General features: G+C 35.7%; 1 protein-coding gene across 3 annotated transcripts in view; it reads right to left on the bottom strand.

Moving 5' to 3' along the window:
* Positions 1-26,901, bottom strand: part of TBC1D23 (TBC1 domain family member 23) — a 93,766-nt gene that overhangs the window by 28,690 nt on the left and 38,175 nt on the right. The window contains exons 10-19 of one of the 3 annotated variants that reach the window (XM_025375631.1): positions 26,357-26,449; positions 23,147-23,317; positions 20,503-20,545; positions 18,857-18,963; positions 14,852-14,991; positions 13,508-13,552; positions 9,359-9,447; positions 6,394-6,529; positions 4,928-5,122; positions 695-2,334 (exon numbers count right to left, since the gene is read on the bottom strand). In XM_025375631.1, coding sequence (XP_025231416.1) covers positions 2,253-2,334; positions 4,928-5,122; positions 6,394-6,529; positions 9,359-9,447; positions 13,508-13,552; positions 14,852-14,991; positions 18,857-18,963; positions 20,503-20,545; positions 23,147-23,317; positions 26,357-26,449 — 1,101 coding nt within the window. In that variant the 3' untranslated portion in view covers positions 695-2,252. Of the gene's footprint in view, positions 1-675; positions 2,335-4,927; positions 5,123-6,393; positions 6,530-9,358; positions 9,448-13,507; positions 13,553-14,851; positions 14,992-18,856; positions 18,964-20,502; positions 20,546-23,146; positions 23,318-26,356; positions 26,450-26,901 lie in introns of those variants that run through there. The other 2 variants (XM_025375630.1, XM_025375632.1) reach the window with 2 other exon arrangements.

The raw sequence follows: 26,901 nt of genomic DNA, 5'->3' as shown, positions 1-26,901 counted from the left end.
TATGTTAAGTTCAAGATGTTAATGTTCAAACTGAGATACTACATTCATTACTCATTCAACCTACAGGGTTGGGGTCCCCCACATCAAACTATCAATTTTAACTAGGACTGCCAAGTTACGGCTGGTTAGTCTAATGTCAGAGTATCATGCTAAGGAGTTAAAGGTCCTGTGTGAAACACAGTGACAAAAACGGCTGAGTATGTCAATACAAATTTATCATAATGACCAAGTTTTATTAATGGTGAGCAAATGGCATCAATCCTATACAGGAGAAATAATTGTATACCTTCATAGACAAAAATAATTTCCAGGGAGTGTGGAGATAAGAGGAATACTTTGTCTTTTCACTCAATTTCTTTGAGCCTTGGTTTCCTTCTCTTGAAAATACAAAAAATAACAACCTCCTAAAGTTGCAACCTGTGCAATCATGAAAGCCCATGAGAGGTGGCCACCCCAGAGTGATTCACAGCTCTGTGGTCAGTGGGCCAGTGAAGGGAGGATGAGCTACACAAGTGCCTAGAACATTCAATGAAATGTATTTTTGTTTAATAGTCATAAATAATCCTATAACTGTGTAGTTCACGGTAGTAGGTAACTTACTAAATGCCTTCAATTCTCTAATTTTGCGGTCTTAAGAGATTTGCAAATAGGGAAAAGAAAGAGAGAGACAGTGTCTTTAAGAAGAAAGTTCTGAGCAAACTGTATTAATTTATTTACAATTGTAATTTATAAACAGTAACACAAACATCTTTACAATAATATTATGAAAAATGTCCCATGGCTGAAATGGGTGAAAAATGAGACTTCAGCACATTTCTAAAGGGGTGCCAAGAAAAGGGAAAAAATGCAATACAACAGTTTTAGGGGAGAGTTATACCAAGTAATGCACACCTAGGTGCAATTTCATGCAGATGTCTTCAACCACTCAAACTGTTTTTATTAGATATTAGAATAAGATTTCCTGAATTATGTTGCCTTCTATTCACTTGATTTCCATAAGTAAATCAAAATGACTGGCTGTTAACCAGGTACATCTAAATATTTCTCCCATCAACCCCTTAGAGATAATCCATTACATTTTAGGACATGTCAGATTGTGGGTATTGCAACTTCCCAAATGGATTTTACAAAATATCATTCCATGGCCCTAAATGTGTTCCTGGATTTCTCTTACCAAATGTGTCTAATATGGACCACTATACATGAAATGAAGAACTCTGCAAAACACAGCAGAGCAATTTTCAGTACATTAAGACAATGTGTCCAAAAATAAATTCAAACCACTGGAACTTCAATGAGAGGATAAAACCAAAAGAAGAGAAAGAAATTCAGAAAATGATGACAAAAACAATTGTACTTTATAAGCTCTCTGATTATTTGGCATTTATATAAGTGGATATTACTGTGGTTACAGACCATAATCCTCAATGAGGACAAATCAATGTGGCTTAAACACTTGTTTTAAAATATAAATCAAATAATCCACTTGTAATAAAAACCAACGACATTTTTACAGACACAATTCTGTCCCCAAAATGTTAATCTTAACAGCCTACCTACTTATTTTAATGCTTTCAACCGCTCTTTATAAATCGTTAGGATGAAGTTTCTTATCTTTGAAGCATTTAGTGTCCAAATAATTAGCTAATGGAGCAAAGGTGATTTAGAAAATGATGTTTCAACATTTTACTAGCTGTACTGTATTTTGAGTTGGCAGGAATCTTCAACCATTCCATTAAAAAGATTTCACTCTTCTTAAGAAGAACAGAAACAGTGAATGAATTATTTATGTTCTTAGTTTCTGACATTGCTCAGTGGGTAAAACAATCTAGCAATTAAGGAAGTCTCCTCAACTAATTCTATCTCTAATTTTCAGTGAAGACACTGCAGATATGTACATGTACAGCTGTTTTTGAACCCGAAAGTGATGCATGTTCCCTTAAAACAGCTCTTCAAAACAGAACTGCATTCTGTATCCTTACTTAGTCCATAAGGGCACAGGGTCAGTTACTTCAAAGTAATTTAATAACTGACCTTTATAATACATCATTTTATAAAACCAAAATGCAAAAGAAACACTTTTAAAAAGTTTACTGTCCACAGATTGATTATAATAATTTATGCTTTCTTAGACCTACTATTTAAGCAGCCCCATGAGCAAATGAAAGGTCTCCAGTTAGTATTCACCAGGAAGTATATGTCCATGTTTCTCTTGGTTGTCTTAATTTCTTTTTAAATAATTTTCTTTTATATTAACTTTCCAAAGCATCCAAAACTTTCATGATCTGCTGTTTTATGGCTTTAGTAGCATCCCCTGCATTTGGAATCAAATACCTAAGGGGAGGGAAAAAATACATATGTATATACACACATATATATATTAATACAGTGCTTTCCCTTCAAGACTCAGCTGATAGGTCGCCTCCAATGGGAAGCTTTCCCTAACCCACAAACCCAGCAGAAATGCCTCCTATGTACTCCCATAGCTTATTTGAACATAATCCAAAGCTTATTTTGAAAGAGAGAAAACCTAAATGCAAAGGCAATGTCATTTTTCATACAGTGTAAAGCTAAAATTCTTTGAGCCATTATTAAATATAGGTAATAGCTAGATAAAACACAAGATAAAAAATGTAATATTCCACTCCCCAATACAGATGTACCTTCAATTAGCTACAAAAATCACATACAAATTGTTGGTATCCAATTCCAAAGACAATGACAATTCCAACACTTAATAGTTTGACTTTAAGCAAGTAATTTAGGTTCACCAAAACAGATTCCTACATAAAAAATAGGTGTAGTTATCCAAACTTTACAGAGGGTTATGTACATAATAAAATGGTGTTGTAAGGTCTGAAATATTTAAAAAAGACAAAGACATATGATAACTATTACAAAATATCAACACTATAGATTAAATGTCCATTTTCTTTTCTTGGAGAATAAAAATAGTGTTTTTTTTGTTTTTTTGGTTTTTTTTCACAGCATTTTCTGTAAAACCTAACAATTCCACTGTATAAATCATCTGTAAGTGTTACATATGCAAGGCAGAATAGAAACCATAAATATCAATGAAGAAACGCAGAGGGAGAATCTAGTTACTTTATCTTCCACTATTAAGACTATCTGCCACAACTCTGAATTAAAAAAAAGATGTTGATCTATATATAATAAACTTCAATTTATTTAGCAAAATTTATGGGAAAGCCTTTAAAACATAATTCTCAACTTTTACTATGCATGACAAAGTCATAATTCAAATATCCTTTGGTTAAAATTAATTTATCAGTAGATATTAAAATGTGTATACCTCAGAGACCCACTGAATCTACTTGCAGGAATTTATCCTGAGAAGATGAATTGGACAACTATGTAAATATACATTTTTTTAAAGGCCCACTAGAAGATTAATAGTGAAACATATGAAATAATGTAAATGCCAATCAACATGAGGCTTGTTAAATCAATCTCCTGAGAAATCCTTATAACAGAATATCTACCATTAAAAAGTTAAGAATTTATATTTATTGGGCTGGGCGCGGTGGCTCACGCCTGTAATCCCAGCACTTTTGGAGGCCGAGGTGGGTGTATCACGAGGTCAGTCGATCGAGACCATCCTGGCTAACACGGTGAAACCCTGCCTCTACTAAAAATACAAAAAATTAGCCAGGTGTGGTGGTGGGCGCCTATAGTCCCCGCTACTTGGGAGGCTGAGGCAGAAAGAATGGCGTAAACTCGGGAGGCAGAGCTTGCAGTGAGCCAAGATCACACCACTGCACTCCAGCCTGAGCGACAGAGAGAGACTCTGTCTCAAAAAAAAATAATAATAATTTATATTTATTAAAATGTAAATATATCATACTATACTGTTTTCTTAAAAAATCAGAACACAAAAACAAGCCTGTATCACATTTATCTAGTTTTTAATAAAGAAATAACATATGCATTAAAAAAATCTGAGATGATACTCATCAATGTGTTAACAGAGAATTAGAATGAAATATTCTTTATATTTCTATTAATTGAAAATATCACTATGTAAATATTTATTCTTACATAAAGCAACAAAGTGATTGTTTTTACAAATTGGGTATTATTTTCTTTTAACAAAGTACATAAAACAGTACAGATTCATGATGTTTGCTACCTGTCAGTACAAGATCAAAGAAACTGAATAATTTCCCCTTCCAATTGAAGTTGATCATTTAAAAGTGCTCCGATATGACCTTAAGCTTACTCTTTATCCAAGCACTCCTGTAAACAAGAAGTGTAATCCTAAATCTCAGGAGGGGAACAACTTGAACTGATGCAAGGTGGAATAAACCACAAATCAGGAGTCAGAAAGGCTATATTTGGATCTGTCACAAACTAAGTGTCAGGATCTGAGAAGTCATTCAACTCCTCTGGGCTTCATATTTTTATCTATAGATTTAAAAATGGTTTAGTATCAATATCAGTGTGGTCCACAGCCCTTGGGCCAGTCTGTGAACTGTTAGTGACCACAATGAGATAAAGTGAGGGGCTTGTACCAGGGTGTAAATTACCTATATCACCCAGCACACTGCTTAGTTCACTGACAGTTTGTCAAAACAAGAATTTTTCTGTGAAGGAAAATAAAAATATTGACATACTCTAAAACAAGTTTCTTATTTCACTGCAAGCCAGCAATTAGTGCAGCACTGGTGTAGATTAACAACAAGGATCCTTGGGTCAGAAACTTTATGAAATTTGCTATGGCACTTACTCAAATCATGTGCTAATGGCTAAACCACATATGGCTAAGGACTGGGGAGGAAGAGATAATAAGAAACACTAAAAGTGGTTCACCTATCCTATTCCACCATCCATTCCCCAAAATAGAGAAACAAACTCTTTATAGTGAACTGCAGTAATTCAGATAATATCATCCTAAGGAAAATCTTACCTTTCAATTGCCAAGATTTCTATTCCTGAAGCACTGCTATTTCCATACTTGAAGGTAATGAGTTCAGGATGTTTTTTTTTGGATGTAATTTTAACTACAGAATTCAGCGCTTGTCGAGACTGTATATAAGCCAATCCTTTCCGTGAAACAATCTCCCTTAAACAATACATATGTGTTGCGGTAACCAACAGATGACTTGAGACAAAAAGAGCATTAAAAGAAAAAAAAATTTAAGTAAATGTAATTCAAAACAGGTGTTGTTTTGAAACAACCACCCCAATTATTAAAAATGTTCAACTCTAAATAAAATTATTTGAGTTAAAAGATACAAACAGAGGTTAATCTATAAACAAGTAAACTACACATTAAAGGCTTTTAATTGTATGCAAAATTAATATTTTATTAACAGATAATCCTGCAATGATTTAAAAGTAATATAATAAATGTAATACAAAGTTCCATACAACATAGAAATCATTACAATAATATATCTTTTATTGAAAAGGAGTATATTACTTTTCAGATTTTTAACACTATTACCTATATTCATAAACTATTCTCATTCAATGCACCATATCCTACATCTAATATCCAAGATCACTAGGCAATTGTTGGGTTTCCCTACATATTTTGTAATACTCTGTAACTGGATCCTGAAGGCAAAATGAGCATAGTATTATTAACACTGACCCACAACCCCTGTACCTCAGCTTCTTTTTAATACTTTCACATTTTTATGTACAGTAATACCATATGTCAATTATCAGACAAGCCCAGAATGTGGAACATTCCGCAGGATGATTGACCTGGACTCAAAGGATTCATTCACCATGAAGAGAAAAGGGAAGTAAGGGAGTGGGGGGATGAGTTCTGCTGCACACAGGGTGAGATTAAAGACATGTAACAGACAATGCAATGTGTGAACCATGAACTGGATCATGGATCAGAAAGAAAAAACACACTTCAAAAGATACTTTGGGAACACTGAAAAATTGGGGTATGATCTGTATGACAAATGATGGATTTACAAAAATTTTTAGGTGGGGTAATGGCATTGAAGTTGTGCAGGAGAATGCTCATATACTTGGGAGGTTTATGCTGAAGCATTTAGGGGTGAAGTGTCACATTTGTAGGCTTCTTTTGAAAGGTTTGACAAAAGTGTACATATACATGTATATGTACATATATACATACGAAATGGGGTGGTATTAAAAGGTGTTAACAGTTGATCAAAGAATCATAAGGGTGTTCAATGTACTATTCCTTCAACATTTTTGTATAAAATTTTTCAAAATAAAAATTATATAAGAAATACTGTTATAATTCAAGACCTATTATACAAGTAGACAGAAGGAAATTATAACTTATTGTACTAGGATAAATAAAGGTTCTTCTGTAGTTCAGTTTTGTATTATTAACTTCCCCAAATTCAATTTTACTTCTGATGAAGACATTTTTAAAAGTACCTGGGAAACATGTGTCCACTTTCTTTTACTTCTTTACAAGGAAAATGATGTTTGACATCTGGCTTGTTTATCCAAGTCTGAATGTTTACAACCTCTTTTCTATCATCATCTGACATTGAAGAACTGTCAATTTCATCTATAAAAAATATAAAGTGTTAAATATGGATATTACCAACTTTTAAAATGATACATTCTCTAACAGTCTAAAAAAATTTCAGTAGTATTTTGAAGATATGGATTAAAAAACAAACAGGCTGGGCGCAGTTGCTCACGCCTGTAATCACAGCACTTTGGGAGGCTGAGGCAGGCAGATCATCTGAGGGCAGGAGTTCGAGACCAGCCTGGACAACATGGTGAAACCCCGTCTCTACTAAAAAATACAAAAAATTAGCTGGGCGTGGTGGTGCACACTTGTAATCTCAGCTACTTGGGAGGCTGAGGCATGAGAATCGTTTGAACCCAGGAGGTTGCAGTGAGCTGAGATTGTGCCACTGCACTCCAGCTTGGGTGACAGAGTGAGACTCTGTCTAAAAAAAAAAGAAAAAAAGAAAAAAAAAAAGAATAACACAACCAATTCTAATCCTGCTACTCTATTTCCTTATGCCACTGATATTAATATAGAAATATTATTATCAACATCACTTTCATACGGTAACAAAGTCAAGTGTAAATATTAAGAATACATTTTTAAAGATTAAACTATTTGGGGAATTTCAATTGTTTTGATATGCATAACCTAACTATGATCTGACTAGTCTGTAAAGAGATGGCTGAATTGTTAAATACGCAGTATCTTGAGGGTAAAGATGGTAGATTTCTTTTTATCTTGCTGCTTTTTGATTTTAAAGAAAATAATCAATCCTGGGATAAATAAGTAAAAATCTAGGGTTATTTTCCCTAAGAGAAATATAAAATAATTATATTTTCTAATTATATTTATATATTAATTAATATAATTAATAATTATATTTTCTAATTTAAGAAAGGGAAAATACAGTCTCTAAGGTAAATAATTATAGGTTCTGTCCTTTGCTTTTTAGCAAATACTGCAAAATATACAGACATAATGAAAAAGGAAATCGCACGTATCTACACTCCAGCTTACACAAAAGTGAACCTCTCATGTATCTCTTCCTACTCACATTCTCCTCCCTTCCCCACCAAGAAATACTATCTGAATTTGGTGTTATCAGTTCCATACATGTCTTTGCTTTAACATGTATGCATGTATGCATATCCCTAAATAATATACAGTAGTATTATACATACAGTAGTAGTATACATGCTTTAACATGTATGCACATATGCAAATCCCATAACATGTATGCATATCCCTAAATAATATACAGTAGTATTCGACAAACCAAATGTATATAAAAAGTAGACTACTCAACTGCATTCTTCCGCAACTGCTACCCTACTCCCAACATCTGAAATTCATACATACTGATACACATAGTTCATTTTCTCACTTTCATTATGGTCCAATTTTCCATATTATAAATATGTGTATGTAGATACATGATAAATGTAAATATGCCACAATTTATTCATCCATTTCCCTCTCCCCTTTGTTAATGGAAGAAGTTGAGATATTCAGGGAGAGACAGATAACAGAAAGAAGATGGCAATAGAGAGGGGAAAAAAGAAGAAAAGGAAACAATTAGAAATATCACATTTACCTCTGTGCAAGTTTTCTGGAAAGTGATTTCATGTATCTATTAAAATGTCACATGTGATTCCCCATAACCTAGCAATCTGACTGCTAAGAATTTACCCTCTGAATATACTTTCATCAAAAGCTAATCTGCATATATATCTTTATATAAAGATCCATTGCCATTTGAAACAAACAAAAACCCTGGGAAACCACCAGTGTCAACTGGAAGACGGACTAAATAAAGTACGGTATGTTTATATGATAGAAGGAGAATGAGGAGATACACGAGCTGAAATGGGAAATATGCAACAAGTTTTACTAACTGGAAAAAGCAAGGTGAGATTTGGGAGTCTTTTTTTCCTCATTCTGCACATTTATACATTTTTTCCCTAACTCAATACACATATTAACCAAAATTAGTTATGACTGCTTACCTAACACATATTAACCAATATTAGTTATGATTGCTCAATTAGGATGAACTGGGCTGTAGAATTATAAACCAAAGACTAAATTTTTTTCTTTTTTTTTTTGAGATAGTCTCGCTGTGTCGCTCAGGCTGGAATGCAGTAGCATGATCTTGGCTCACTGCAACCTCCACCTCCTGGGTTCAAGCGATTCTCTTGCCTCAGCCACCCAATCAGCTGGGATTACGGGCATGCACCACCACGTCCAGCTAATTTTTGTACTTTTAGTAGAGAAAGGGTTTCACCATGTTGGTCAGGTTGGTCTTGAACTCCTGACCTCAAGTGATCTGCCTGCCTCAGCCTCCCAAAGTACTGGGATTACAGGCGTGAGCCACCGAGCCTGGTCTAAATTATTTTTTAAAAACATAACCACAGAGAAGACAACCTTCCCTGACACAATGTCACCATCTTGTGGCCCTTTAGGATATTGCCTCCAGTTTCAAAAAACTTCAGATGTCCCAATTTTGTAATTTTCAGTGCTTTAGTCCCACAACTCTCAATCTCCTAGGTGATTGATCAAAGGAATTTCAATCCCATCACTTGGATTTAAATATTTCTACACTGATAGCCCTCAAATTATCATCAGTTTAGACCTCTCTCCTCAGCTGAAGGCACCTATAATCAATTGCCTCTACTTAACATTTCTGCTTGGATTTCTAATAGGTACAATTCAAGGTGTCTAAAACCAAACTCTTAATAGAAAGCCACAGATTCTCCAATTATTTCTACAGAATCTCAGTTGTTTAAAAAAGCAGTTGATTGGCTATTCCCAGAATGACTGCTGTAATCACTCCTGATGACTGAGCAAAGCCATCTGTAGCTAAGTGTATTACTACACCTGTGTCGTATTCTTCTTCATCCCCAATGCTGAAAACAGGCTTTACACCACGGTAAGGCTTGCCCACTCTGTCACTGCTGCTCACATGCCTATATTCAAAGAATTTTAGGGAAGAAATAATCATTTAAGAAGTTTTCAAAGATTTTTACCAAGCATCATTTGAATATTCACACAAAATGTAAATATTCCTTATCCCCCACAAAACCCTGTGCACTAGCCATAGTTTTAGGAGAGCTATGTTAAGGAAATTAAAAGAAGATAAAGAAATTATGTTAGCAAAAGTGGCATAAGGCCTTGGTAGACTGAATGCTCTTAAATATGTAAAAATTAAATTTTAAACAATTTTAATATCCATATTAAAACTAATGTTTAGATCTGTTTGGCCTTGTGCAAGTTATTTAGACTTCTGTGCTTCTGATTCCTCCTCTGTAAAATAGTGCTAACAATATCTACCTGTCAGGGTTATCGTGAGAACTAAATCGGTTAATTTTATTGTAAAACTATTAGGACAACGCCTGGTACTACCTTCATGTCTGTTAGGTAAAATAAGTTACTGACACCAAATATTCAAATTCCAACATGAGTGGTTAAGGTTTCTCATATAAGTGCAAGTGTCTTAAGGGTTATCTTCCCATTTTTTTATTACTGTTACTTTTGTTTCAATAGAAATGAATATTCTACTTTTGTTGTGCAAATATAAGCCATAAAAATGAATCTGCCTCCGCCGGGCGCGGTGGCTCACTCCTGTAATCCTAAGACTTTGGAAGGCCGAGGAGGGTGGATCACCTGAGGTCGGAAGTTCAAGACTAGTCTGACCAACATGGAGAAACTCCATCTCTACTAAAAATACAAAATTAGCTGGGCATGGTGGTACATGCCTGTAATTCCAGCTGCTTGGGAGGCTGAGGCAGGAGAACCGATTGAACCTGGGAGGCGGAGGTTGTGGTGAGCCGAGATCGCGCCATTGCACTCAAACCTGGGCAACAAGAGTGAAACTCCACCTCAAGGCAAAAAAAAGAATCTGCCTCTTTTTCAAAAGGCAGAAGCATGTAAACTCAAGCTTGATTAGGTCTACAGGAAGTGTGACCTCTCTTTTTAACATAAAAATTAATACCTTATTAATTTTCAGGTAATCCCAAATAAACTAAGAGGTAAAATTAAAATGTGTCAACAAAATACGACATGTGTTTCTGAGGGGAAAAGCATTGTTTTACTTTTGGATAAGGATCAGCTAAAATTACCTACTACAAAGGAAGACTCTAGCTTTTTGGGGTGTGTGCATGTAATGTATGAAAACACTCAGAATCTTCTATTTTCAAGAGATATTCCAATGTGAGAAAAAAAATCAAGTTACATGCCTTTAGTTATTATTATTATTATTATTATTATTATTATGTTAGAGCCAGGGTCTTGCTCTGTCACCCAGGCCGGAGTACAGTGGCACAATCTTAGCTCACTGCAGCCTCGAATTCTTGGGCTCAAGCAATCTTTCTGCCTCAGTCTCCCATGCAGCTGGGACCACAGGGGTGCAGGACCACACACCTAATTTTTTTATTTTTTCAGAGACAGGATCTTGCTATGCTGCCGACTGGTCTGAACTCTTGCACCCGTGATCCTCTCACCTCAGCCTCCCAGTGCTGAGATTACAGGTGTGAACCACCACACTTGGCCTTTACTTAGGTTTAGAATTCAATTTTCCCAGAAGATAAGAGATCAAATCCATACTTTAAATAATTTTAAATATACATCATCAATAAACATTTTTTTGTAGTCTAATTCTGTTGATTTACTTCTTCCAAAATAACATTCCTCAACATAATGAGAGTTTAGTGTATAACAAATATTCATTGGAAATTACAAGTTAGGTTAATCAATACATAGGCTTAAAGTCTGGTTAAACAAAAAGTGACATAATCATTTGGTTTTATGTTAAAATATATCTAATGTAAAACTGTCCTATAAATTACCAAACTATGCTCATGAGAGAGAGATAGAAAATGATATAATTTGGATGACTTTGAAACTCAGATTCAGCTTTCTTACAAAAGAAAGAGGTATGAGCTTTATCTAAAAATGTTTTGATGCCATCTAGATTGTAAAATTTTAGATAGATTAGATTATGAATTCTCTAATATTAAAGCACAATTAAACTGCTATAACATAGAAAGTAACAAAGATAAATGTTTACAGCAAATAAGCATTTGCTATAACTAGATAACCAAGTAACCAGAAAGTATGAGTAAAGAGACAATCCTAAAAACCAAATTATTAATTGTTGATCAAGATTTATAATACAATGCAAAGTCTTTATAACCATGAATGCTAAGAATTATTGAGACATTTCTGGAAAGACTGGCTAAAAATGAATAAAATTCAACAGCTGGACTATTTTTTTAAAGCATAATATCTATACTTTTTTGCCATGGTAATAATAGAAACATCTCTAGTATGGTTTGAGTAGGCTTTAATTTACTGAGCTTAGAAAGAAACCTATTTCATTCTAACTTCTCATGAGATTCTCTTTTCTAAACAAATACATCTAACTGTGGATCAGAGATGATTTAAGTTACAAAAATTAATAATTTGGGAACTTGGGAGTTAAAAAATTAGACTAATTCAATGGTCCTATAACAGAATAAAATGGAAAGGATGATTCACAAATAGATTATAATTTTAAAAGGAGCAATTTCCTTTAAAGTAGTGCTAGGTAAAATTATTAGCAGAAGTCCTGTAATTGGCATTGTGTAGGAATAGTCACAATAAATCAAAACTCTTAGAACATAAGTTATTAGAGAGTGAAGTATTATTATTATTATTATTGTTCTTATTACTATTATTGAGACGGAGTCTCCTCTGTCGCCCAGGCTGGAGTGCAGTGGCACGATCTTGGCTCACTTAAAGCTCCGCCTCCTGGGTTCACCCCATTCTCCTGCTTCAGCCTCCTGAGGAGCTCAGATTACAGGTGCCCGCCACCATGCCCAGCTAATTTTTTTGTATTTATTTATTTTTTTTTAGTAGAGATGGGGGTTTCACCGTGTAAGCCAGGGTTTCACCGTGTAAGCCAGGATGGTCTTGATCTCCTCACCTCGTGATCTGCCCGCCTCAGCCTCCCAAGTGCTGGGATTACAGGCGTGAGCCACCACGCCCGGCCAAAAGTATAGTCTTAGAGAATGAAGTATTATTTTTTAAAATGCTACTTCAAGTCACTGAGAATACTGAAGTGACCTGAGACAAATTCCATTCCATTATTCCAAAGCTTAACTTACATTCAAAATATGACTAGAATTTCTTTTTTTTTTTTTTTCTGGCCCACTTAGGATTTACAGAATTTCTTTTTAAATGTTTGTAGGTGTTGCTGTAATTGATATTCTAAATTAAATTGCTGAAAAATTCTGTGAGTATAAGAACTGAAAAGTCACACAGAGTTAAGTTAGTAAAGTTCTTTTGTTATCCTAATTGAAGATCCAGTAGATTTTTAAACCTTAAACTTATTTTGTCTTTTAATGAGAAACACCTCATTTTATTTGGGCTAGAGAAGTGACAAATTATACATTAAAGTAATCCACCACCTAGAAAAAAAAGTAATTGTTTTTTCAACAAAAACCAAAGGCAGAACCCTAGAACTGTAGTTCCTTAGATTTATATATGCTAACTCAACCTAAATACATACATCTTAAGAAAAATCTAAAAATATAAAATTACATAATGTACATTAATTAACAAAAATTTTGAACCATGAATGGTGCCTATTTTTAGGTGCTATAATTTTCTCTGCTGCTAGGCAGGAGATAGAAGCAAATGAGCACCAAAGCAAATAACCTGCCAACTCGTGACCACACACATGCTTTCTTTGTTTCACCTTTCCCTGTCTCAGAATAAAAACTGCAGGTTTTGAACAAACTTAATTTTCATCCGTGGAATGCGTGATACAAACAAGCATGCAGGAAAAGAAATTAAAATGATCAAGCAAAAAACAAAAGAAAAGTATATCAAACAATATGACACACTCCTAAAAGCAGAATGAGAAAAGTTTAGCATTTGAAATAGCTGCATGAAATTTGAGCCAAGACAGCATAAAGCTTATAGATGGCATGAGGCATATTAAAGGAAAAGGATGGTTCAAGAAAAATGCTCTACTCATTGGCTTACCGCTCTGTACATGATCTGTCTGGCCAAGGAAGATTGAAAGACATTCTATAGCAAATCAAGGCAGAGGACAGAACAAAATGATTATAAAAAAATGCAACAGCTTTAAAACAAAAAATATGGTACAGTTTAGTCAGTTTTTCTCACCCAAAGTGTACATTATAAAGATGTTTCCATCATCCCAAGTACAAAGAAAAACAAAGAAAAGCCAATTACAAGTAAATCAAGGCAGCAGTCTTTTTGACTTAGTTATCACCAGTCCATTTTAAAATAAAACAAATAAATTTTAAAATAAAATTGCAAATGTTCATGCTACAAAATGTAGCAATAACAGTCCTCCAACCTAGAAGCACCAACAAAAGGTAAAAGGGTTAGCTTTTGAGAACAGACATAACTTTACTGCATAAACAAGTCTTTCAGGCTTGATAAAACACCTTGGTAATTATCAGTTGACCATTTTGGATAAGGTACAATTTTTTTGATCAATGAAAATAATCTATTACCTTCTCACCTATTAACTAAATGCAAAAAAATGTACTTTTGTATGCATATACACTATACTTAATAAAGGGACAGACAACAAAGCCCTGACATTCAGTTCTTAAAGTAAAATACGTCAGTTTTCCCAGGATACTGCAAGACATGAAAGTGAAACCAAATATTATAATACATTTCCAATATAAGGCTTCCTTAAAAACAAATTCTGTGTTGCAATTATAAGACTAGCTTTGAACTCTAGGAACAGGAAGGATCAAACAGACTCATACATGGAGAAAAATATGTATCCTCAGTTACAATAAGAAACAAGATACATAAAACAGATTTTTAAACTTGTTTATCAGTTGTTAACCACGTCCCTCATTTGTAATTTACAAGGAAATGGGGTTTTGTAAACGAAATTCTATGAAGGTCTGATCTTAAACATCAGAAGGTGGGTTTCTGCTATATTTAGCATGACCAGATTTTCTAGGTTTTAAATTCTTGGAGCAGAGGAAGAAGTTCTTACTATGAGATCACTGAATTCAGCAGATGATTCTCCATCCATTTGACATTTGGGAAGCAGCTACTATATGAAAAGTAATACATACTGGGACATAAATTATTTTTAGTGAATGGCATGATGTGACAGATACATTATTTGCATCTCTGAGTAGTAAGAGAGAATAATTATGGCTATAAAGCACATTCCTGCAATTCTAATGAAAACGATGAAATCATCTAATAGCAAATGTACTTTATAATCCTTTTCTGGAACACATTCAATTCAACTAACATTTACTTACTGTAAGACATTATTTCTTTAGTTTTAATTATTCATCATAAACTCATACTATATAAACAACTCACCGATCCACAGGAGTTGATGTATTCTCTATAAAACTGATAACTTTTTCCTTGACATTAACGGATTTTGTCTTCAAAGCCACGGTCATTTTATTTACTAGTGATTTCATTCCTCTATCATTTGAGCCATTAGGAGATTCACCCTAAAAAAAGAAGACAGATGGATTAACTGCTCTCTAAATGACTAGAAGACATACTACTGCTAACCATTATCTACATGCTATAGACTGAATTGCAATCCCACCAAATTCATATGTTGAAGTCCTAACTCCCAGTATATCTCAGAACGTGACTGTATTTGGAGACAGGGCCTCTACAGGCATAATTAAGGTTAAATGAGGTCTTTATAGGTGGTCTCTAATCCAGTCTGACTGGTGTCCTTATAAGAGACAAAGACAAGAGCATATGAAAACTGAGAAGAAGCCATGTGAGGACACAGAGGGCAAGGCAGCCATCTACAGGCCAAGGAGAGAGGCCTCAGGATAAACTAAACCTGCCAATACTTTGATCTTCGACTTTTAGTCTCCAGGACAGTAAGACAATAAATTTACATTGGTCGAGCCACCAGTCTGTGGTACGATATTTTGTTGCGGCAGCTGCAAACTAATTCATTAGGTGAAATCATTTTAAGAATAGAAGGTAGAGGCTGGGCGCGGTGGCTCACGCCTGTAATCCCAGCACTTTGGGAGGCCGAGGCGGGTGATCACGAGGTCAGGAGCTCAAGACCAGCCTGGCCAAAATGGTGAAACCCCATCTCTACTAAAAATACAAAAATTAGCCGGGCATGGTGATGGGCACTTGTAATCCCAGCTACTTGGGAGGCTGTGGCAGACAACTGCTTGAACCTGCGAGGTGCAGGTTGCAGTGAGCCGAGATTGTGCCACTGCACTCCAGTCTGAGCGATAAAGTGAGACTCCGTGTCAAAAAAAAAAAAAAAAAAAAGAGAGAGAAAAAGAAAAATAGAAGGTGGAATAAAAAATTAGGATATACTTGCACATATATGTGTGTGGAGTCTGACATTACCTTCTTTATTACAAAAGAAATAGTTAAAACTACTGACCTTTCTTATCTCAGACTAGTTTACAAAAATAAGCAAAAGTATGATCAAACTACTATTTGCACATATGTGTGTGGAGTCTGAAATTACCTTATTTATTCAATAGGAAATAGTTAAAACTATTAACCTTTCTTAGACTAGTCTACAAAAATAAAGCAAAAGTATAATCAAACTACTATCCATGTAGCTAAACTTTTAAATATTTATCCCTTGTAAATGCTTGCTTTTTAAAGACACTGCCACTGAGGCCTTTATTTTCTGAAGAAAAGTTATCCTGATGTACCAAATGTAAGAGATGCAAGTATAATTCTTTTTTGTTTGTTTTTTGTTGTTGTTTTGAGACAGTGTCTTGCTCTGTCACCCAAGCTGAAGAGTGGCACGATCTCGGCTCACTGTAACCTCAGCCTCCCGAGTAGCTGGGATTACAGGCACCTGCCACCACACCTGGCTAATTTTTGAACTCCTGACCTAAGGTGATTCACCTGTCTCGGGCTCCCATAGTGCTGGGATTACAAGCATGAGCCACTGTGCATAGCTGTGAGTATAATTCTTAAATTGTTTCATGGGATTGCTCACATATACCTTCCTAGAAGGAAATTCAGTGATGGGTGTCAAACATTTAAAAGTGATCCTCTTTTTTGCCAATTAATTCCTCTTTAGAATTAATGGGAAGGAAGTGCCCAGAAATTTGGATACTATTTGATGGAAAATTACACAGCCATTACAAACTCATACTATTTTTAAATAGCATTTTAAAATGCTAGAAAATGCTCATATGTTTAGTGAAAAAGCAGAAAATAAAATTCTAGTTTGCTATGATCACTACTTTTAAAATAAAGAAACACATTCACTAAAAAGTGTTTGATGAAAATACTTTAAAATATGAATGGCAAAATTATCTCTGGAACAGCTACAGGTGATTTTGTTTTCTTTATACTTTTCTTATTTATATATGATGCTACAATGAACATCTGTTACTTTTATTTTTAGAAGAAATGTCATTAACAACACAAAAAAAACTATGTTTCTATTTCTGTATCTAAATTCAAAGCCAAATTAAACTGCAAAACTTCTTTGGTACTTGGAAAAGAATGCGTTTTAAGATAATTTCTAAAATAGCCTCAGTCAGCGTTTTTCAAATCTGAATATAAAAGCTTCAACAGAAAAACTATCCAGTGATGTGAACAGGAATATAAATTAGAATGTTTTTTGGAGAGCCATTTGATAATAATGCAGAAGTCTAAGGACTTTGGTAACATTTTAATCAAGTTATTCCACTTCCAGGACTAAATAATCATGGCATATGCAAATTTATGACTACAAAAATTAAACTGTAACAGAAAAAAACTGGAAACAATGTAAATATTGAATAATAGAGAACTGAATAAATTATAATATACCCAGACAATGAAATACCATTTAGTTATTTGTAAGTGAAAATAGCAAACATGGCCGGGCGCGGTGGCTCAAGCCTGTAATCCCAGCACTTTGGGAGGCCGAGACGGGCGGATCACGAGGTCAGGAGATCGAGACCATCCTGGCTAACATGGTGAAACCCCGTCTCTATTAAGAAATACAAAAAACTAGCCGGGCGAGGTGGCGGGCGTCTGTAGTCCCAGCTACTCAGGAGGCTGAGGCCGGAGAATGGCGTGAACCCGGGAGGCGGAGCTTGCAGTGAGCTGAGATCCGGCCACTGCACTCCAGCCCGGGCGACAGAGCGAGACTCCGTCTCAAAAAAAAAAAAAATAAAAAAAAAAAAAAAAAAAGAAAATAGCAAACATTTACTAAGTAAATGGTGATTTCACACAAAGAGCATCAAGTTAAAAATAAGAGTATCAAGTTAAAAATAAGATTCTCAGGCAAGCCTTATCTGCTGATGTGAAAATAATCTGATTTCGATTTGCATGGCCGAAGATAAACCTCAACTAACACAGGTAGTGAGTTACAATTTCATAATAACTACTATTAAACATTTGGTGACAGGTACTATACTTTCCATTTACTTCCACAGTTAATCCTCAAGTTATCCTTAGGAAGAAAGTTATGTTGTTAACATTTCTATTGCACAGGTGGAGAAATCACAGCTCAAAGACCTTGCTGGAGATCATGAAGAAAGTGAGTGGTAGATGAAATCTGAACCCAGGTATGTCAGACCTGTAGGCCCAAGCTACTAACCATGCCCTTGTACTGCAGTTTCCCTTCTATTTCTGTTTTAAAAAATAATCACTAGGTAGATGAGGACCATTATTTATGAAAATAATTTAATGACATCTAATTCAACTAACATGAAATACTGAAGTACTGGAAAAGCACAAAAGACCTATTACCCAAATATTTCCAAAGTAGAACAGAAAAACAGATTTATCCACTGTAGCAAAACCGGGTAGTAACACACATCTCAATAACTAAAAATCAAATAGGATTGGCAACTGGTTCTTGTCTTCCTCTGCCTGACCAATTCTCCAATGTGGATAGACTCAAGTTCACATCACTTAAGTCTGTGATGGGGATGGGTACAGATACAATGTGCACGAGATGATTATGAGCCCTAGTATTCTGGCAAAAACTAACTGGGAGATGCCTGGAATCAGCTTGCTTAAGAGTCCCAGCTATTTATAGGACCCAGATTTGTCCCCATCGATATTTAAGCTAGAGCATAAAACTGTCACTACGTGATACCAAACTACAGATGGACAGGGAGAAATTTGAATTCAGCAGCTGAACTTCAAGAGCTCCCACCTAGTTTAGCTGTGAAGGCTTGCTGTATCATGTCATTAATCTCACAATAAAGGCTTGCTGTATCATTTCATTAATCTCACAAAACTATGACTCTTCATGGCATGTGTTTAAAATGTTTTGACTCCATTTCTGTTATGGTGGGGGTTTAGTAGTTAATCACCTTTTCTGGGAACTTATCCAAATCCAGTAACGTACTCTCTACATACACTTACATCAACAGAATTGATACTGCTCCTTGAGCCTGAGGTACTAGCAATCCAATGGCCATATCCATTTTCTGGTCCATCCACATTAATGTCTGCCAGGTGCTGCTGCAGTGCTTAAGATAAATTAAAAACAACGACAACAACAAAACCTAAAATATCAACCCTCTTTGGAAAAATTCATTACCAACGAAATATAATAAACATGTCACAGCTGAGAAAAAAGGACCGAAGGAAATAATCACAGGTATTTCTTTCTGCACGTCTGTGATGGAGAAAAGGCCTCCAAGCTAGAGCAAACCTTCCTCTTCTTCCTTCTAAAACCCTCTGTACACGGACAACATTTCTTAAGTGACGCCAAAGGTGATGATAACTGTATAGGCTTTATGTTTTCTTCTTTGGAAGGAAATCTTTCAAGTATTAACAGATAATTTCTGCAACATTTTTATGACATAAAGGATTAACAGAAAACCGATTGTGACTTTTGTTATACCATAAGGAGACATCAATCTCTCCCATAATAAAGAAGCATTGTTAGGCATTAACAGTTACAGAAAGAGATATTATTCTTGGTGAATAAATAATCCATGGTTTTAAAAACATTTCCAAAATCTGGGCTATACTATAAAAAAAATGCTTTTCAGACACTTTTGAGAATTACAAGCTTCATAATCAAGTTTTATATCATTACCAGGATTCCTAATAAATAACACTGAGCCTAGGGCCAATACATGTTTAACACTACTTATTAAAATAACCCTTTTTGTACATCACTCTGGGTATGAACCTCAAAAGTCGTTAGTTATCAGGTCATGATATATAGAAGATAATCATAATCCTTGTTAATATCAACAAAGACCAAGAGGAAATACATCCTAATGTTCCAAAAATCCTAAGTTACAGCCTAACTCCCACGATTAAAGCCTAAGATTCCATTACTCTCAACATATACTGATTTGATTTTTGGAGCTTCAGTTGCACAATTGGTTAGCATGTGATTCTTATATATTGATTTGATTTGATCATTAATTTTCCCCAGCATTTACAGCTCAGTATTTTTGTAATCTCTTTTTCTAATGTAAGACAGGCTCTTTTAAAATCTTATTACTCTGCCTGCAAAGTAAAATTCTCAATACTTGCCTGCAGAGATCTTGCCAATTATTTTACTTTCCTAGATTATCAAATATTAGTCTGCAGTTCTGAAAACATCAGATTATTTTGTTCCACTCAGCTAACATTTTTTAAACAGAGAATACCTTCAAGTAGTTCAAAAATAAAATAATAAAACACCTAAAGAGTCCAAAAGGTATACTATCAAAAGTATTCCTTGAATTCTTCCTTCCCCGTCCCATCATTTAATCCTCCTTCTCCACAGAGGCAATCATATGGACAGTTTTTCATTCATCTTTACAAAAATATTTTTTGGAAACAAATCTATTAAAATAGTCTTACATCAAATAGTCACTCATTTCAACTGCCTATGACGTTTGTCTATTATCTGTAAGTCCTCCTGGCCTTGCCTTTTCTGAAAACATTGAATGAATGAAGAGAGTCTACCCATTAACTAATGTGATCACTCCAGATCAGCTCTATTGATAATCAATACAATTTCTTCTGAAACACAGAGGAAAAAAACTAATAAATTAAAATCTTACCCATAAATCCTCCACTGGCAATACTCACATATTCTTTGTTTTTCTGTAATGGAAAAGAAAATTTAAATTCTTCCAAAAATGCGACTTAATTAAAACTTCAGCTAGTTCTAAAACACTGATAAATACAATATCAAGTTATATATTAAATTTCTGAGCTTTCTTATTTCCTTGACATTTTGGACTTTGGCACAGAGAGGTATATCCATTTACCTTACATATTGTAAGGGTCTGGTGCTTGGGTGGGAAGAAGGGGACAACTTCAAGGCTATTAACAAGTCTTGATTTTACTTGTATTATTGTTTCAATAGTGCAATGTTCAAACCAAAATTAAACAGTATTTTAGGATGTAATCAGAGTGATTTTTAAAAGCTTTCAAAATATTTGGGTCCTCTATTAAAAGATAATATAAAAAGAAACATTATGGCTAATTATGAAGAAATAAGGGAATGTTACCATTTTGCAAACTACTAAAAACATAATGGATCTAAGTAATAAAAACAACAATAAAAAAGAGGAACACTAAAAAGATATCTAAATAGTATTTACCATCTAAAAGAGGCAGGCATCACCCCCTCAGGACCTCCTTCTCCTAAACAAAGAAGTGTGAACATCTCTAGATTTAGACTACTGGCTTACAGGAAATACCAGGGACAGAACATGATAAACGACACCATGTGAATGTAATCAGCAAAATCCAGAATGTGGGGAACTCTATAACACAAATTAACTGCTTTTCCCAACAAAAATATGCAAGGAAAACAATTTAAAAAAGGAACCTATAAACTAAAAGAAACTTAAAAGACATCAACCAAATGTCAACGTCTTGTTTTAGATCTTAGGAAAATCAGGGAAACTTGAACACTAAATTTTTTTTTAATAAAGTATGATAATGATGTGGTTATGTCTTTATAATGAGTTTATGGCATTCAGTTCTCCCTACTTTTCCATTTCCTTGAAATTTTCCATAATAAAAATTGGGGAAAAAATTTATAAAACCACACAAAGAACTTGAATAATTTTAAAAAGTTCACAATATTCCAAACTCTTGCCCTATGACAGCCCTCACAATATACAGTATAGTTTACACTAAAGCGTTTTTATTTTATTTTGTTTTTGAGGATAGGGTCTCGCTCTGTCACCCAGGCTGGATGGAGTACAGTGGCATGAATACGGCTCACTGCAGCCTCAATCTCCCAGCTCATGCAATTATCCTGCCTCAGCCTCCCAAGCAGCTGGGACTACAGATGAACACATCCACACGCAGTTAATATTTTTATTTTTTGTAGAGACAGGGTCTCATTATGTTGCCCAGGGTGGTCTTGAACTCCTGGGCTCAAGTGATCCTCCCATCTCAGTCTACCAAAGTATTGGGATTATAGGTGTGAGCCACCCTGCCTGGCCTGAAGCATTTTTAGAATAGACCAGTTAAATTTATGAGTGAAACGAGTTTGGTTCCTTATTTTTATTTCCTATGCTTCTAAACTCTTTCCTTTAATATAATTTAAAATTATCCTACAATCCCTCTCCCAAATATCCTCTTCCTTCTCTGATTTTGCTTTTCAAGGATTTCGTCTTTAATTTTTTCAAACCAGATTCTCAGTAAAATACAACATAAATAGAAATGAACCCAAATTGAGTGGCTTGTGTATTACCAGGCCTACCATCTTGCTGATTCCATAGCTCAGGACCATACAAAGTAAGGACTTCAACACATAAACTGCTAAAGAATACCTAGTAAGTAACTATTTTAATACAAAACAAGCCATCACTGAGCGACATTTTTAAAAAAGCAGAGAAGCAGGTTGCATAAAATCATTAATTCAAATTAGTTGTGTTGAAGACGATATTTAAACACAAAAAGGAAAGATGGCTAGGTGTTGTGAATGAATGTGTATATGCATTTATTCAGTTTCAAATGAAGATATTAAGATGAATTATATAGCTACTGTAAAAAGTACTAGGACATAAATACACATAAAGATCAATGTAACATAATAGGCCAGGCACGGTGGCTCACGCCTGTAATTCCAGCACTCTAGGAGGCCGAGGAGGGCGGATCACTTGAGGTCAGGAGTTCGAGACCAGCCTGGCCAACATAGTGAAACCCCGTCTCTACTACAAATACAAAAACTAGTCAAGCGTGGTGGCGCATGCCTGTAGTCCAGCTACTCGAGAGGCGAAGGGAGGAGAATTGTTTGAATCCGGGATGTGGAGGTTGCAGTGAGTCAAGATCACGCACTGCACTGCAGCCTAGGCGACAGAGGAAGACTCCAGCTCAAAAAAACAATAATAAACAGAAAACAATAAAAGATCAATGTAACATAATAATCCAGAAATAGATCTTGATGCATAGAGGAACTCAGTATATTAATAAGGTGGTATTTCAAATTGTACAATTTGTAAGCTATTTGGAGAAATTTTTAATTACTACCTTACTTCTTACACAAAATAAATTCCAGATGGTTTGAGTTAAACATTAAAAAAAAATCATATAAGCATATGAGAAAAATCTGGAGAAGACCTTAACAAGTCACAAAACCAAGAAAAATACAGATAAATCTGACAAGCAAAAAGTTATCTACGCAAATTTTGTAAACGTGATAACATTAACCAAACAAAACTGAAATAATTTATGTCAGCATACCTGTAAAAAGTGTGCCAGGACCATGTTCATATACATGTCTTCTTCCTCCCTGCCACTGCCCATAAAACAGAGGTGCTCCCCACCAGCTATGGAGCCAGACTCAATGGATTGCTTCTGCGCTTCCAGCAAGGATTTTACTGACTGTGCAAACTCAGATGGATTCTGGAGCATCTAGACAATTTTTTTAAAGTTAAAAACTTGACAAGCCTGTGTTTCACATATATTTGTAAATTTGAAAATTTTTTAGGAAAAACCCCAATATTTAAAGAGCCACAACGAAAATGAAGGGAAAAAAAGACTCTTATAAATAAAACCCCTGGGATAAGAGAAATATTTATAAATGTATCTATAATACAATAGAACAAAAATTGAACATTCACACAAAGATTGACGCAAAGAAAATACTTCTCTACTACAGAAAACCTGTTTTGTTCCTGTTTTTTCTTACATAACAAGTAGCAACTGTGTCCTTAGGTATCAAGACAGAAAGAGTATAAAACTATAGATCAAAACAAGCTCTATTTTTCAGTTTCCCCTTAGATGGTAAGCCATGTATTTCTTAGAGGATAGTCAGAAATAACAGAAGGCATTTGTTTATCGGCACTATTCCAGGTAATGGAGACACAAAGATGAAATATTCATTTCTTACCCTCAAGGAAACAAGTACGACAATGACGACAAAGATGTTTAAAAACTGTTTTAATGGAGATACACAAAAAGTATGGTGAAAAACAGAAAAATGGACAGACCACATAGAAAAGCAATTTGTAAAAAACAAAAGCAAATATAAACAGCACACTCACAAAAAATAATGTTCAACCTCATTGGTAATTACAACTATTTTTCACTCATCACTCTGGTAAGATGAGAAAAGACTGATAATGTCCAATAATACCAATGGCATTCTCATTTACAGTTCTGAAACATAAGAAGGTTTCACCTTTTTTTTTTTTTGGACGGACTGTCGCCCAGGCTGGAGTGCAGTGGCCGGATCTCAGCTCACTACAAGCTCCGCCTCCCGGGTTCACGCCATTCTCCTGCCTCAGCCTCCCGAGTAGCTGGGACTACAGGCGCCCGCCACCTCGCCGGGCTAGTTTTTTTGTATTTTTTTAGTAGACACGGGGTTTTACCATGTTAGCCAGGATGGTCTCGATCTCCTGACCTCGTGATCTGCCCATCTTGGCCTCCCAAAGTGCTGGGATTACAGGTTTGAGCCACCACGCTCGGCCGGTTCCATCTTTTTTTTTTTTTTTGAGACAGAATCTCCCTCAGTTACCCAGGCTGGAGTGCAGTGGCACGATCTCAGCTCACCGCAACCTCTGCCTCCCAGGTTCAAGCAATTCTCCTAACCCAGCCTCCAGAGTAGCTGGGTTCCACCTTTTTAAAGGGCAATATGGTGGTCTCTAGTAAAATGTATATATCCACACACCTCAACAAAACAATTTTAATTTTAAGAATCTATTTTACAGAAATATTTGCATAAGTACAAAATGTATAACTGCAGCATTATTACAAGAAAACAAAAAATAACCCACATATACATCAATCAGGCAATAAATTATAGTATACCTACATGTACCATGGACTATGCATCATTAGAAAGAATGTATTTATATCAAAAGATCTCTTAGAAACTGTTATGTTAAAAATCAAGTGGCAAAACAAGAAATATGTAAATAGATATTAAAAGTCTGCAAGATTAAGTAAGTTGATAATATTCTTTAAAATTTTTTAAAAATTCAAGCCTGGCATGGTGGCTCATGCCTGTAATCCCTGCACTTTGGGAGGCCGAGGTGGGCAGATTACTTGAAGCTGGGAGTTCGGCCAGCCTGGCCAACATGAACCCCCTCCTCTACTAGAAACAAAAAAATTAGCCAGATGTGGTGGCACACACCTGCAGTCCCAGCTACTCGGGAGGCTGAGGCCGGAGAATCGCCAGAACCTGGGAGGCTGAGGTTGCAGTGAGCCAAGATCACACCACTGCACTCCAGCCTGAGTGGCAGAGTAGAAACTCTGTCTCAAAAAAAAAAAAATTAATTTAAGTATTCATGAATCACCTGAGTAAACTGTTAAAATAGGAACGACAGAGGAATCAAGGGAAGAGAAGGGCACAGAGTTCAACTATAGAATATGGATGAGCTAAGATGGCCTTTCTCACAATATCCAAAACTCTGATTTCTTATGTTAGTTTTCTCTCAATATTACCTAGGCCCTTTCACACACCCTTTCAGTCTCAGCATTAAATTTTTAAGACAAGTTAGCAAGGGGAAAGGTAGACTTAATATTTAGCTAAGAGATTTCTCATCCCACTCCTGTGTTCCCCATCCCTGAGGCTTTAATGATCCCAGAATGGCTTAAATGACGTTAGCCTCAATTTTACCAACGGCTCTATACATCTCTGACAATTATTTACTTTACCATTCTTCAAATTAAATGACCTAGGATAGTAGTTTTAATAACTAAGTACTTATAAGCCAGATACTATCGTTATTAAATATTAGTTTATTATATGTATAAATACTCATGATTAAAAATGGTTCATACTATAAAGCCTACAGAATTCTTACTCAATTACAGTAAGAGCTGATATCCGAAGAGTCCTTAGTACGTGCAGTGCACTATGCTAAGTGCTCTACTATGTAGCTCAAACTAAATTCAGAATTTACTGACATAACAATGGTAAGCAATAGTAAGCCATAGTGAGCATTGTTTCAGCTACTCTTTATGATGCCAAAAGGGTATCTGGGCCGGACGTAGTGGCTCACGCCTATAATCCCAACACTTTGGGAGGCTCAGGTAGGGGGATCACCTGAGGTCAGGAGTTTGAGACCAGACTGGCCAACATGGCGAAAGCCCCTCTCTACTAAAAATACAAAAAATTAGCCAGGCGTGGTGGTGGGTGCCTGTAATCCCAGGTACTCAGGAGGGTGAGGCAGGAGAATAGCTTGAACCCAGGAAGCAGAGGTTGCAGTGAGCCGAGATCGCACCATTGTACTCCTGCCTGGGCAACAAGAGCGAAACAAACAAACAAACACCACAAAAGCATATGTGGGTGAAAAGGAAACCTGACAGCAACACTTTTCTTGTAAGGGCAGAGACTGCCTTCTTAAACAGAAAGAAAAAATTCCCCAGTCTGGGACCTATACATTTATTTATGAACTAAAGGAAAAAAAGTTACTTTAAGAATAATTAATCAGCATTTATACTAACCAGATCTGAATCTAAGTGGAAAGCAGTTGCTAAATGCCCAGCATTATATTGCTCTGCAGGACGGCAATCCACCACAAAGAACCGGACTCCTTCCTAAAAGGGAAACAACATTTGATATATAGGAATTTCCCATGAGGTTCACATTGCACAATATAATATTCACAGCTAACCAAAGGAAGGGAATAAGTTTATGAAAACATGGATCTCACATGGAATTAGGAGGACCTAGTTAGTATAGAAAATAACCTGAAGGGCCGGGCACGGTGGCTCAAGCCTGTAATCCCAGCACTTTGGGAGGCCGAGACGGGCGGATCACGAGGTCAGGAGATCGAGACCATCCTGGCTAACACGGTGAAACCCCGTCTCTACTAAAAAAATACAAAAAACTAGCCGGGCGAAGTGGCGGGCGCCTGTGGTCCCAGCTACTCGGGAGGCTGAGGCAGGAGAATGGCGTGAACCTGGGAGGCGGAGCTTGCAGTGAGCTGAGACCCGGCCACTGCACTCCAGCCTGGGCGACAGAGCCAGACTCAGTCTCAAAAAAAAAA

This window comes from Theropithecus gelada, chromosome 2 (assembly GCF_003255815.1).
Source record: "Theropithecus gelada isolate Dixy chromosome 2, Tgel_1.0, whole genome shotgun sequence".
NCBI lineage: Eukaryota > Metazoa > Chordata > Mammalia > Primates > Cercopithecidae > Theropithecus > Theropithecus gelada.
This window is presented reverse-complemented; position numbering and strand designations above follow the sequence as displayed.